A 14194-nucleotide genomic window follows, 5' to 3' on the forward strand; every position below is an offset into this window, starting at 1 on the left:
CTTCACCACATGCAGAGGTCTGCGTCAAAATAACACATCTAAAAAATTTAAAAATTCAGGTCCTCATTTTTATAACAATGGCAACATTTATCTACAAGTTCTTATGATGTTTTCAGAGAACACTTGAAGGATGTTTATAATTTTTAGTTTATCATTTGCCGCATTCTAAAATCCTTTTCAGGATGCTTTTGAGGCCTGTGTGTGTGTGGTTTGTGAGTGCAGCGTAACGCATCTGTAAAGAAATACATGAACATTTCAGTTATGTAACTCTAGAGATGTTCTCACTATCTCACACACTCGCACATCATCAGCATGCATTCATGCATGTCAGTGTGAGCATCTACACCCTCCTATCCTCCTCTGTGCAGGAATCTGTAAGTCCTGATGCTAGGTCCAATCAGATCAGACTATAACCTCAGCTCACTGCAGTAGCTTGAGCAGGTGTGAGTTAACAACAACCACAACACTCTGACAAGGAAGCCACCGGGCTCCGCTCTCCTCCTTTCTCAGACAAACTCAATCCCTAGGAGGCGCCGAGGCGGGGTAGTGTGCCACTGAGGCGTGTTCGGGGTGCTCCAATGTGCCTGAAGGCAGGACTGGCTGCCTGCCCCACTGACATCGCATTATTCAACTCATCGTGATGTTGACTCTGTGGATCCTCCGCTTAGTTGGTAGGTTTTAGCCCTGAGGTTTTTGCATGCATAGTGTATTACACACATAAAAGTTCTAAGCACTTACAGGAGGCTTTCAAATATACTGCAGGGAACAGTTTCTATTTATCAAATAATACTTAAATGCTGTGATCTCTTTCCTCACATTTCCTCACATATGTTGGATTGCTGGCTGCACTTGTGTAATTAAACCGACTTGTTTAAACAATTTATAGAAATATTTTTAGTGCATTTCACATTTTGTCTTGCATACTGCCTGCTAGTCACGTGTCTGTGGCTTTTAGAGCAAACTTAATGCAAAGGCCGATTGTTTCCCTGCATCTCGACATTTTCACATACTGACCGATTCATCAGCAAGCAGCTTCGTTTTAGTTAACAAACTGAAAAGTTCATTGAAGATCAGGGAGTTGAGTTCTTAACCCAGTGTCAGTGCAGTTTAAAATGTTAATTAGAAAAACCATGTTGAAGAAAGAGTCAGTGCAATGTCAATGCAATGTAGTAATGTTTTGAAAGAAAGACGAGAGTAACGAAGGAAGAAAATAAAACGAAAATGTCAGGTAGACTTGGGTCGGTCTCTTAAAAGGAACCAAGAACATCGAAACTGAGCGCTATTAAAGAGCACACTGCTGGTTTTATCCATTATATGCAGCGGTGCACTTTACCAGCACGTCACCACTCAGCAATTTTAAAAAAATACCTTTAGCTTTTAGACTGATGTCGAACCTTCCAGTCAGCCAAATTTTTCAATATTTTTTCCCCTTTGTTTTACATTTTACAGTGTGGAAGAATAATGAAGACCAAAATAAGAAAAAAAATAAATAACTCCAACACATCTGGAAAGTTTTTAACAACTTTGAAAGTTTAAAGTGCAGTTGCAAAGACCATCAAACACTGTGATGAAACTCTCACATGAGGATGGCCCCAAGAAAGAGCAAGAGTTCCCTCTGCTGCAGGGGATTAATGCTTCCCAGAGTCCCAGGAGCAGATTATATTAACTATTTAGAGACATTAACCTGTTAACATCCACGTTCTATGGATTTTCCAGGAATGTGTTCTAGCTCCTGTAATGATTCTTGATTAGCATGTGCTGAAAATGCAGCTTTGGCATAATTCCTCTTAGAGTCCTGTAGGTAACCTGATGGGTGTCCATTAATACTCTCAATTGCTTTGTCAACAAGGAGCGAAGGAGAGAGCCCTCCAACCACAGGGCAAACAAAGAGACGTAGAGCCACAAACTCTCCCATCTACACCCTTCAGGCTTGCTTTTGGACTGTTGGACTGTTGAGATAAACTTTGAATATACTATATTTATTGGAGATAATGTATTAGAATTTCAGGAGCAGGACCACGCCTCCAAACACGCTCCTTCGGGTTGTCATCTAAATAGGTTCCCCCACCCTCCCTCCCTCCTTGTTCTCTATTCTTTAACTTCTTCACTTCTATTTAGTACACGGGGATCTGCCAGGCCCAGGAACCATCACCAGTCCCCTTCGATGCCTTCCCCAAACCGCAGCTCAATTCATGTCAAAGCATTCACTTTTACCTACTAAAACGCTGTCAAACCTAAAATGAGGACGTGGGCCCAGCTAGTGAAATTACACTCTGGTGCTACCAACGCAATGGGTAGTTATTCCTGTTATACTTTGAGGTCTGCTGCCTGGGGTGCATGGCATATTGTAAGTCTTGTTTTGAGTCTGTGCATTCACAAAAAACAGGAAGGCACTCAAACGTTGGCGTGGACTCTTGCGCTCATGGTCTGATGATGAACTTTATGTTAGTTGGACCGAAGCAGACCTTAGCATGTGGACAAAAGTATAATTAAAGCTTTAGCCAGTGCACCTGGGGGGCACCAACACGGGAAAAGGAGAAAAGTCCACACAAAAAGACCCCGGGTGACCAGTAAATTTAACCCATGCAACAGTGCTAACCACCATCATGCTCACTGGTGGATGTTAAGATATTAAGTAAGAGGTAAACTGTTTTAGCCAGGAAATACAACTAATGGAAATAACCAGCGGCCTGAAGAGATGTGAGGTGATAGTTTAAATGAGGATGTTTGGAAAGACAAGTTTGTTCTCCAGCTAAAACTAATCACGGGCAGAACTGTTCCTGCATGCGTGAAATAACCGAGAGTAATGAAGAAAAGTTCTCAGCCGAACGTTAACCAGTGCAGGTTGCATCACCAAAACAAACTTTAATGTCTGTGAGTCATGTAGCCCCTCAAGGCTGGAGGACAGAAAACATGTCTCCTGTCAGAAACCAAGCACAAGAGACGCTTTCGGGAAACAGTGTGGAAATGAAACTGAGCAGGACAGGTGAAATGATCAAAATCAGAAAAAAGCTCCTGGGCACAGATGTGAAAAAGCCCTCCCACTCTCCCCTCATAGACACGAGACACTGAGATGTGTTGTGAATCTCTTTGTGGCTGATTTGTCACTCATTCTTTCATTTTGATTGATCTCTCTGGTCATTTTGCACATATTTGTTTTCATTCTTTTCCCCTTTTCCTGGTCGTGTCGAGTCTCTCAGTCATGTCTTTTTGTGGTTACTTTACATCTGTGTGTATTATCCTTTTAGCTTTCAGTTTAACCTCTTTCTCGTTAGTAGTGGCTCTTTCTTTGAACCCCTTTCTGATTTTTCAGGGTGATTTTAAAGTCATTCTCTATGCGTTTCTGTTGAGTTCACACCTCAGTTTTTTGGTTACATTTGTTTTTAGTTGTTTGTGTGTCTGTGGTCTTTTTTGCATCTTGTGTTCACACTGTATCTGTTTTGTAAATTGTATCTGTTTTGTAAATATATCTGTCCATTTTAAGTAGATTTAGTCCTTTATTTAGGTTTTTTCTGCTGTAATGTTTCACTTAAATTGTCATTTTATGGTATTTTTCTGCATGCATGTTCATACAGTGATGTCGCACACACACAGTCACACAACAAAAAATGTGAATATGTGGACAAAGTCTTCATTAGTGGACAATCAGGTGTGCCTCCTTAGCAACATTTGTACACTGCTTCTTTGTTTTACTTTTTTTTTTTTAAATAGCAGAATTTCTTTTTAGCAATTAGGCTTTTTTTCTTCTTCTTTGGTTGGTTTTGTGTTTTTGTATTATTTGGCATTTGTTATTACTGAGTTACATTGTGCTACTAAATTACACTGACAATGTGTAGGCTTAAGAAAAATGAATAATATACACAAAATAACTACTGGAGAGATGCAGCACAGGAAGAAGAGTGGGCCATCCACTAATTAACCGGTCAACATCTACTTAGCTTTTCCTTTTCAAACCGAGCTACTGAGCTTCAGTCAGCTGATTTTAATTAATGTGCAGCGAGGTGAAAACTGGTGGTGCATCTACAATTTCTGAGTAGTGGAGATATGAACATTTATTTTATTTTTATTGCAATAAAACACACACATGCGCTCAGTCAATCAGCTCACACTAATGGCTGATTGTAAGCAGAGTCATGTGTGGTATCAGATTAGAAAAGGACATCAGTGGTATTGCACATCACTACCATTAAATGTATAACAGCACACTTATAGCAGTCAAACTTAACTCCACCTGAAACTGGATCTTATGGAAATTACGTACCTGCGTCAGTTTATTTGGACTATACAGTAAATGATGAGTGAATCTTAGCTTTCGTGCTGTGGAGCTGGGCTAGGATGGAAGGCTAAATTATTAGTCAGCTACTGTGGCATGAGTCAGTCATTAGCAGCCACGGTGCAGAAGGACAGAGTTAATGAAGTGGAGCCAACAGGATGCAAACACGGAACTCAGGGTCATTCGGGAGTTCGGAGGCATTAGGGGAGGCTGACAGCTCTAAATAAATCAGTGTCTTTGCTTTTGGTCAATAAAGTTTGGAGACAATATAATGACTGGACAAAATGTTATTTGGTTTAATGGACAAAGCATTTGGAGGGAAGTTATCTCTTGTTTCAGTTTTCCAATAAATAAATGTTTTTTATGGTTGTTTTTGCTTCTTTAATTCTTTTCTCCACCCCACCTCCTTCATCAAATGTGAAGGCTGCTATTGAATTCATTCATTCACAATCATTTCTTTGAACTGTTTAATTTGACTCATTATGATGGTCCTGTCATAGCAACAGACTTTGTCAATTTATTATAATTTCAGTGCTGAATTGTGTATTTCTCAACAACACACTGTAACAATATTAAATTGTTGTAATCCACCTTTTCCCGTCTTACAGCTCTTATTGCCTCCTCAGCCATCAAAGGAAGGACGTTCACTCCTTTGAACTCCTTTCTCATTTTTTCTTTATCTGTAAATGTTGTGAGGCCTTTAAGACCTTTAGATTTGCTATTATACAAACAACTGTGGCTAGTTTCTTCCACCGAAATAAATCACTTCTTGAATTTGATTGCAACTACTTGACCAACAATGAATCAAACTGCAAGGAAGGTTCTTTTATAGATGAGCATAAAGGTGTACAGATTCCCTTTAGATTGCTTCGCTAGCCTTGAAACAAATATCTGGACACCTAAGCCTTATTTGAAAATGTACAAATGTCAAATCAAATGTATTTGAATAAAAGGCAGCAAAAAGTTACAAAAAGGAAGTTTGTCAGATTTTAAATCACACTCAACAGTAGCTTTTAGGATCACAGTTACAGTTTTGTTTTATCCTTTAGCTAGCAGGAGTGCTTTTATCACCTGGGCCTGGAAGCATCAGTACCCTTCAGTTCATCCGCACTACAGCATCAAGAAACTGACGTCTTTCATCATAGAATCCCATAGGATGCTTTTATGATGCTTTGGCTTGCATGCACTTTTCTTTTTGCGTCTCTCCACTGATTTGTCTTCGTGTTTAGGTTTAGGTCATGACACAATCATCGGCTTGTGCCTGTTGAGTTAGTGCTTAAGTGACCATTTACTTTGTATATCTTCACCTTTTTTTCCCCGAAGTTCCAGAGTCCAAATTTGTGGCCTCTCCAAGCTGCATGTTTAACCATCCAGAGCAGCATCTTTGAAATCATCTGAAAGACCTGATTAATTCATATTAAGGCTGTTAAGGAGTTAACTATTAAGGAGTTAACTACAGGAAATGTCTTTATGTCTTTTAATGCCAAATGTCTTTTAGACACCATGCCAGTTAAAGTGTTCAAGGATACCGAAGCACTAATTAACACACCTACATTAGATCTGACCTTTATTGAATGGCTATGCACCAGTCTTTTTAAGCTGCTGATTGAAGTTGATTAGAAACCCTTCTACTGATCCAGGCGATGTAACAAACTGCAGACCTGGGACCAAACTAGCGTTCATAATCCTTCAAACTATGTAACTATGTTTTTATTTGAAAGATTCACAGAAACAGCACTGGGGAAAGTCGTCATAAGAGAGGCTGGATAAATGCTGCTGGCATTAAAGCAATGGTTAAAACATATTATACAGAATGCAGTTTTTTCACTGACTCTTCCTGACACTTGGAGCTGGAATTCCACAGAGTTACAGCATGTGCTAAAAACAACACTTTTTACACTGTTAATTAGGTGGGACCTTAATAACACATCTGTATCTCCCGGCTACGACTGCAATATATGTAATATATTTCAAGTTCTTGTTGTGATGAAAAGTTTTTTCTTTATATACAGACTGTGGTATAGATGCAACTAGACCCTGAGATCACTGAAATAAATTAGACGAAGATAAAAATGGTCTTTTTGTCATTCTTTAAAAGCAGTACACCATGCTTTTTGTATAAAAAGCGGGATAATAACCAAAACCATTAATGCATTCGTAGTGCGGTTTCCTCCAGTGCCCTTTATGTGGCTGTAGCTCAGGTGGCAGAGCAGGTCAGCCACTAATCAGAAGGTCGGTGGTTCGATCCCAGGCTGCATCCTGGCTGCATGCCAAATATCCTTGGGCAAGATACTAACCCCATGTTTGCCTACTGGTGGTGGTCAGAGGGCCCGGTGGCGCCTGTGTCCGGCAGCCTCGCCTCTGTCAGTGCGCCCCAGGGCAGCTGTGGCTACAATGTAGCTTGCTATCGCCAGTGTGTGAATGAATGGGTGAATGACTGAATGTAGTGTGAAGCGCTTTGGGGTCCTATGGACTAGAAAAGCGCTATACAAATGCAGGCCATTTACCTTTACCTCTACCATTAGAAAGTCTAATGTCTTTCACGCTGATGCTTGTATTGTGCTTATTTGAGGCTGAGATGCTTCATTAAAGCTCATCGAGATCTTTCCTCTTACCTTTTTTTGTTTAACTGTGTGTTGAAGATTGGACTGATGTGTTTGTATGTCACATTTCTTTGTGGATGTTGTGTTTACTGACAGTAGTATTTTGAGGAAAAAAGATCTTACCAGTGATTTTTGCTGCATCTGTCACAGCTACAAGGTCAGAAAATGGTCAGAGCTAACCTGACAGTTTCTCCAGTTGATGAAATATTAATATTATATTGTCTAAATCGTCCCTGTATTTAAAGAACATAATGTGTGAGTAATTTCCATTTTCATAACTAACATAGAAGCACAAGAGGGTAACACAGGTCGGACATTATTTTCTTTTAACCAAGCACCATGCTGATTTCTAATCTTGATTTTTAGACTTAATCATTATTACATTCACAATCAGAATTTCTTTCAGGGAAAACTTTTTTCACTGGTTTGTTTCGGTGTTGCAGTTCTTACCCTCCCTAAAGGTCCAAACTCACTCACGGATTAATTTGGCTGCAGCCAACATAATGAATTTATTATAATTGAGTTCATTTAGTAAACAAGGTCAATGAGATGCAAACGTTGCAAAAGGTTTCTGTAAGTAACTCTGTGAAAACGTCACTAACTCTTTGGGATCTTCTGGTTCTTCTTGTTCTGATCACCCCAAAGTATTGGCAATCAGTAGGACTGGCACTGAGCAGTGCTGATTTTCTAACCCTGGAATATTTCTAACATTTTGAGTTATTTTCCAGTGTTAGAAAATCAGCACTGCTCACTGTTAATCTTCAAAACTGACTAGGTTACTTTTAAACATATAACACTGTCAAAAGTGTTAATTTAACACTCAACAGTGTTGTATTTAACACTCAGAGGTGTGGACCCATATAGACACTCTCCAGTGTTAAATTAACACTGGAGATTTTGCTGTGAGGGACAGAAAAACTGAAGCAGAAAAAGTGCAAACTTCACCAACATCTGATGATATTTTTGCACACTGCCAGTTACATGCAATCACGTGAAGCTGAGATCTTTGATTTCATCTTTATGTTTCTTGTTTTTCTTAGTAAATAATTAAAGCTAATATGCACTCCCATCCAACCACCACTATGGTTGCAGGTCTTTGACTACGGTCCCATCATTACATTTCCTGCTCATCTATGTCCATTGAACTGAACAGCTGGAGACCAGCCAGACTAGCAGAAACCAATTATCAAGACTTGATTGTTCCCCGTCCTTTCCAAAAAATTATATGAAGCCATAAACGTCTTGTGGAAAATTGCATCTTATGAGGAGCTGGCTGCAATGCTTTTGATGAATAGGATTGTACTCTTTTTATTCCTCTTCACTATATTCTCTCTTAGGTAACTTCGGTTTAACTGTTTATGAACTCAGAGAACTTTAATTTCTGCTGTTTTATCCAAGTAAATCATAGCAAAAGAATCCTGGCCTTTATTAGAGATCCGATATTTACAAAGAGCACATGTCAAATAAAATACAGCACTGATGTACTGCCTCAACCCTTGTGTCAAATCAAACACCAAATTGTCCTCTAAGTTTAGTTTACATGATGAGTTCAACAGTAAATTATTGAAAAATTAGCAAATATTTGAGTGAATATTTAATTTTTTATGTAAATCTGGTGAAGACAGTGTTGTTAATATATAGTATAGTCACATGATAAAGAAATCACATATTTTCTAGACTTATGGGCAGCAACAGTTGCTTCTCTAAGGTTGGTGATGTATTTCCTCTTTGACATTGTTTTAACAGCGAAAACTATATTTTTATAGATGTGCTCATATTTGCTGATGATCAGTTAATCCAGTAATTTGATTAGCAGGACATGGCTGCTACTTACCTTGTTATTTCCTGTGGAAGTAGTAAGGATGGAATTCGTTTTTCAAACATTGCTTCTGCATTTTGACTTCATTTTTGGTCAATAAAAAAAGACCTTCTTGCTTTGCTGTTCATTTTTATGTAAGTAGTTTTAAGACCTGCTAAATATACGGTCATTTTTATGATGCTCTTGCACATAACATCTTAGAATTAAGAGAGGCAACATTTTACATGTACATGGCTACATTTTTACAGAGACTTCTTTTAATTTCAGCAGCATAAACAATAAAGTAAAAGAATCCTGAACTGAAATAATAGATGTAAAATATGTAGACCAAGGCTTCTGCGAGTGATTTAGGTTTGGTGTAGTTCCACTGTTTTAAAACCTCAGTGTACTGACTTATTCCCATTACTGTTTCGACAGTGTGGCTGGGAAACTTTGGGGGAAATGGCTCTTAGCCTCAAGAAGCACATTATCCTCATTTCACCTTTTCTATACTTTAATGAAGTCAATAAAAGTGACTCCTTGTATGAATGCTGCTTTAGGCAAGCCACACAAGACTGCTAGCCCACAGTCTATGAAAACAGAATAAGATACAAAGTGAACTTAAATGTTCAATTAATTGCCTTTGAAATCAAGCACAAAGCAGAGGTTTCAAAAACCCTCTCTCGCTCTGACAGGAGCCGGGCCTGAATCCTCTGTAGATACTGGTAAGGACCACACCTTGATGACCTAGTAGATGGCTATATACATGGTTAGACCCCAGTCATATAAAGAGGCCAACTACCAGTTGGAAAGGAAAAGTGTAAATTCTACAATGCAAGTAGTTGCTGTCAGTCCCTAATGAGAAACTGGTTACAAAGAAATACACAGTGTTGCATTGACAACCTCTTTGCAATCAATTTGGTCTGTAGCAGGTTGCCGTGGTTGCCAGTAGTTTTTGTGTTTCCCTGCAAACACTAACAAACTACCCAAGAGCTGTACTGAAACTGTGAAATGTGTGATGTAAATCAGAAACCATATGCCTTCAAAGTAAAAGATGTTCCTTTGCAAATGAGTTAATTGCAGACAAAATGTTTACTTGTAAACAGTCTCTCTTTCTTTATTGCATCACAGATTTTTTTTTAAGTTTCACTACAACTCAAAGAATGATTGGCAAGTGCATCTTTCATGCAAACTGAGAGTGAAAACTGCAATGTGCCAGCAACCAAAGCAACCATAAAGGGATGTTGGGTGCTTTCTGCTTTTCTTTAAACTTAGCAAGAGCCAGGAGCACCCAGCAGGGAATACACATTTTTCTCTAGCAACTGGAGGCTGTCAGGGGGTCACATAGGCCTGTGTGACTGAGGCCTTATTGTACCTGGCAAGCTAGCATTACCCAGGATGATGTTTGGCAGCTTAAATTTACAAATTGGCAATCTTTAAATAATCTGTGTTTCACTAATTGTTGTGTCCCACAAGGTTTGCTCTTTGAGTTACTTATGGATTGTTAACTGGTGTCTTAACTCTATCACATACTTAGGACCATGAGTAAGAAGGGTCGCCTCTCTGTAAATGAGAAAATTTGAGCATCACGACCTTAAAGATCCGCTTAACATCTTTTCAGGTCTTAAGTACACATAAACAAACGTGATCCAAGATCTTTTCACATGACATGTCTTTTGTTTTGAATTTTATGCCGTGCTGCCATTTTTTACAGATTTTGCATTTCTCTGTCTGATGCTTAATACCTACAGTACAAGACAAGTTTTTCTATAAGAAACCTAAAAAAATAAACTATGGACACCTCCGGGTTTTGTTGACTTGCTTGAAAATGAGAGCCATAAAATCATAATGTAAGCATTATGACATGAAGGCTTTTTATTCACCGGGGAATAATCAATACTGGAGGAAATTAAAGGCTTTTCAAGCAGTGTTTCAGAAGAATGTGCTTTGATTTTTTGTGGTATTATTTGATTCATAACACTTTTCTGAACCATTTTATTTTTTGGTTAGATTTCAAAGTTGTATTCTCCCTGTTTTAAATCAATGTGAAGTGCAATATCCATTCTTGATCCACCTGCACTTCCAACATTTCTTGTCCATTCTCATTGCTTGTCGTAGCTTCTTCTGCCAAGACTCAAAATGTCCCACACTGTCATCCCATCATATCCTTGTTGCTCTGTTCACTGACATACTGCATGCTGCTACCAGTTGGTGTTTTCTCTCTGTTAGTGTTGAAGGCATCTCAAATTCAATCTAATGCAGCATTTTTGGCCTGTGAAGACTTCAGTATCCCACAATTTACTGACAGATATATAGACCGTAGATAGTTGGTGTTTAGGTCTGCATGTGTGTACTTACCCACTGAAATGGTCCACACTGCCATGATCTTGATGCGGGCCTTGGTGTGAGAATTGAAGCGGCTGTGGTGGATTGGGTTGCGTATGGCAATGTATCTATCCAGAGAAATGGCACAAAGGTGCATGATGGATGCTGTGGAGAACAGGACGTCCAGATAGATCCAGATGGGGCAAAGATCAGAGGGCAGGGGCCAACCGTAATCTGCAGAAGGGCAGAGAGTACATATTTGTTGAATCTGTGAAAATAGCTTTACCTGGATGAACAATGGTGCTTTAGTCTCAGTGTTCCGGATGATATCTTCCAAAAGGCAATTTCACTGCATTGTATCAACAGTGATGCATTTTAGTGCTGTGTGGTGTCAACATTACATCTTCTGCTACTTGACTGATAAATATCTTTCTTCAATTATTTAAAACTGCATTTTTCAGGTTTTCCCCGAAGTTAAGCTTTATTTACACCTGACTGATATTCACAGACTTAAAATTAAAATTCAGTAGAGACCATTTATTGAGAACATGCCACTTAAAAACGTGTTTCAAAATCACTCAGAAATGGTACTTTTTCAAATACTGATGTTTTTAAGCAACTTTCATTTAAAATCACTCTTGATCTTAACTGTCAGCGCTTGACCAATGAGGTGAATCCATGAATGAGTTTGGGTGCACAAAATTTGGAATTAACAAAATCACAGAGGAGAAAAACACTGTGCGAGCTGCTGAAAATGTTGAAAAATCTCTGCATAGCATTGTTTCTGGCAGGCCGTAGCCTGAAGCTTAGCCAGCAATCTTGGCAGATCAGTTGTTTTCAAAATCATCAGCTGATTGCTCTGCGGATACTCAGATGAACATCCTATTGGCAAATCTCACAAATCTCACAACCTGCTTCAGCCTGCATACAGTGGGAGCTGTCACTGTATGCAGGCTCATGCTCCTTCACAAAGCCACCTCCACCCTCATTTCTTCCATATCATGCTATTCATGTTCTTTCTCACTTAATTAAAGTCATGTCATTGTTACTGATAAGACAAATCTGCAGCTGCTCTCGCTGCCTTTTGACTTTGCACATTTGTGAGTGGCAGGCCAGGAAGGTCTCAGAACAGAGTCCCACTTCCAAACATAAATTATTGTCACTGAATAATAATCTTATTTTATTTACTCTGAAAGGTCCTCAGAGAACTGACATTAGAAGAGATCATGATATGAAATTAAACTATTTTTCTTGGATTATTATCAAACAAGAATCCAGGTTTAATTTTGTTATAAAATGTGTCTGAGCAGCAGTACAAAGTAACACTCAATAGAATGCTTATTCTTTTTCACAAAGACCATTGAAATTCCCACAAGAGCTTGCATTTAAGCTAGTGGAACAAAGCCTAACCTGGTCATGACCTCACTGTTTTACTTCTTCATGGCTCAATCCAGTTTAGAAATGTAGGTAGTTTAAACCTCAACTGCTGCATTGGAATCTTAAGAATAATATAGTATTGTAATATGTGTAAAATGACCTCATGCTTGGGTATTTTTATAGCAAGAAATATGCCCACAAGATACCTTAAAAGGTGGTATTTGTGCTTCTTGTTGATATATTTAATTTGCTGTCCCAAGTGAAGTAATGTTAATGCTTTACCAGTATGCTGCTTTGAAGAATTAGCTGAGCCTCAAAGTGAACGGTATGTTTGCATTCTCGTCTTTGCAAGCTTTATGTACTGTTTGAAAGAATCAGACCGAGGATAAAGGAGGCATTAAAATTTGTTTCCTACTGTATCATACAGGACTCAGAGACATGGGTGAGGAAATGGATTTTCTGCTTTTTAACACAGATTGGAGCCTGCTGATGTGGCTCGGGCATCTACACGGAAAGTATGGAACCATGGTGCATAACTGCAAGAACAAGAAAAAGCAGGAGGCATGACACCACAGAAGATGAAACATGAGGACTAACTGGAAAAATACTGTTACGGGGGTGATGAGTAAGAGAACCCAGACGCGGATCGCTCGTTAAGATTGAACAGTGTCTTTATTTACAGTGAAGCAAATCCAAAGTAATCCATAGTGCTAAGTCCCTTCCGTGCTCCCCTCGTGTGTCCATACGACTTTCGTGAACAGTGACGTCTCTCCTCTCGTATCTCCGTCTCACTCGTAGCCTGGAAAAAAGGCAAACAGATGCGGTTAGCCTCCCTCCGCTATCAAACGTTTGTCTAACACTCGCTGAATTCGAGTCACTACCCGGCTTGGTGGAATACTCCAGTGCTGTCTGTCACTCAGCCACACCATTAAATAGTTCTGTCACAATGGTGGATGATTGGCAGCAGCTGGTGAGGAATCAGTTGCAGGTGGGACCACTCAGAGTGGCGGAACTTCCGGGTCGGACATCTCCCGTTGCTACGCAACCGCGTAACAACTACAACGGAGACAAAAACAGAGCGGGAGAACAAACACACACACACACACACAGGTCGCCGGTCGGGGCACCGTCGAACCTGACAGTACCCCCCCTCTAATGGGAGCCTCCCGGCGACCCAGCAAACTTATCAGGGTGCCTGCGGCGGAAGTCTCTCACCATGGCAGCATCGAGAACCGCGGACCGCGGCACCCAAGAACGCTCTTCCGGACCGTACCCCTCCCAGTCCACCAAAAACTGAAAGCCCCTACCGCGGCGCCGGGCATCCAATATCCGTGATACGGAATACGCCGGCGAGCCGTCGATAATCCGGGCGGGTGGCGGGGGCCCGGAGGGCGGGCACAAAGGGCTGGTCCGGACAGGCCTCACCTGGGACACATGAAAGACATTGTGAATTCTCATGGAACGGGGAAGAGACAAACGTACAGTCACAGGATTCAACACGGCCAGGATGGGGAAGGGCCCGATAAAGCGTGGAGCCAGTTTCCTAGACTCGACCCTCAGAGGAACATATTTCGCAGACAGCCATACCTGTTGCCCGACCTGGTATGCAGGGGCCGGAGCACGGCGGCGATCCGCAAGTCTCTTGTTCTGCTCAGCGGTCCTCAAGAGGGCGGTCCGGGTGGCGCGCCATGCCCGCTGGCAGCGCCGCAGGTGGTGCTGGACTGAAGGAACCGACAATTCCCCCTCCGACACAGAGAGAAGCGGGGGCTGATACCCCAGGGAGGCCTCAAACGGGGAAACCCCAGTAGCCACCGACGT

At 40.5% G+C, this 14194-nt stretch overlaps 1 protein-coding gene across 1 annotated transcript in view; it reads right to left on the reverse strand.

Annotated features, from left to right (window-relative positions):
* Positions 1 to 14194, reverse strand: part of htr2aa (5-hydroxytryptamine (serotonin) receptor 2A, genome duplicate a) — a 101413-nt gene that overhangs the window by 17584 nt on the left and 69635 nt on the right. The window contains exon 2 of the mRNA XM_004566298.3: positions 11033 to 11233. Within this exon, the coding sequence (XP_004566355.3) occupies positions 11033 to 11233 (201 nt within the window). The remainder of the gene's footprint in view (positions 1 to 11032; positions 11234 to 14194) is intronic.

Source organism: Maylandia zebra, linkage group LG16 (assembly GCF_041146795.1).
Source record: "Maylandia zebra isolate NMK-2024a linkage group LG16, Mzebra_GT3a, whole genome shotgun sequence".
Taxonomy (NCBI): Eukaryota; Metazoa; Chordata; class Actinopteri; order Cichliformes; family Cichlidae; genus Maylandia; species Maylandia zebra.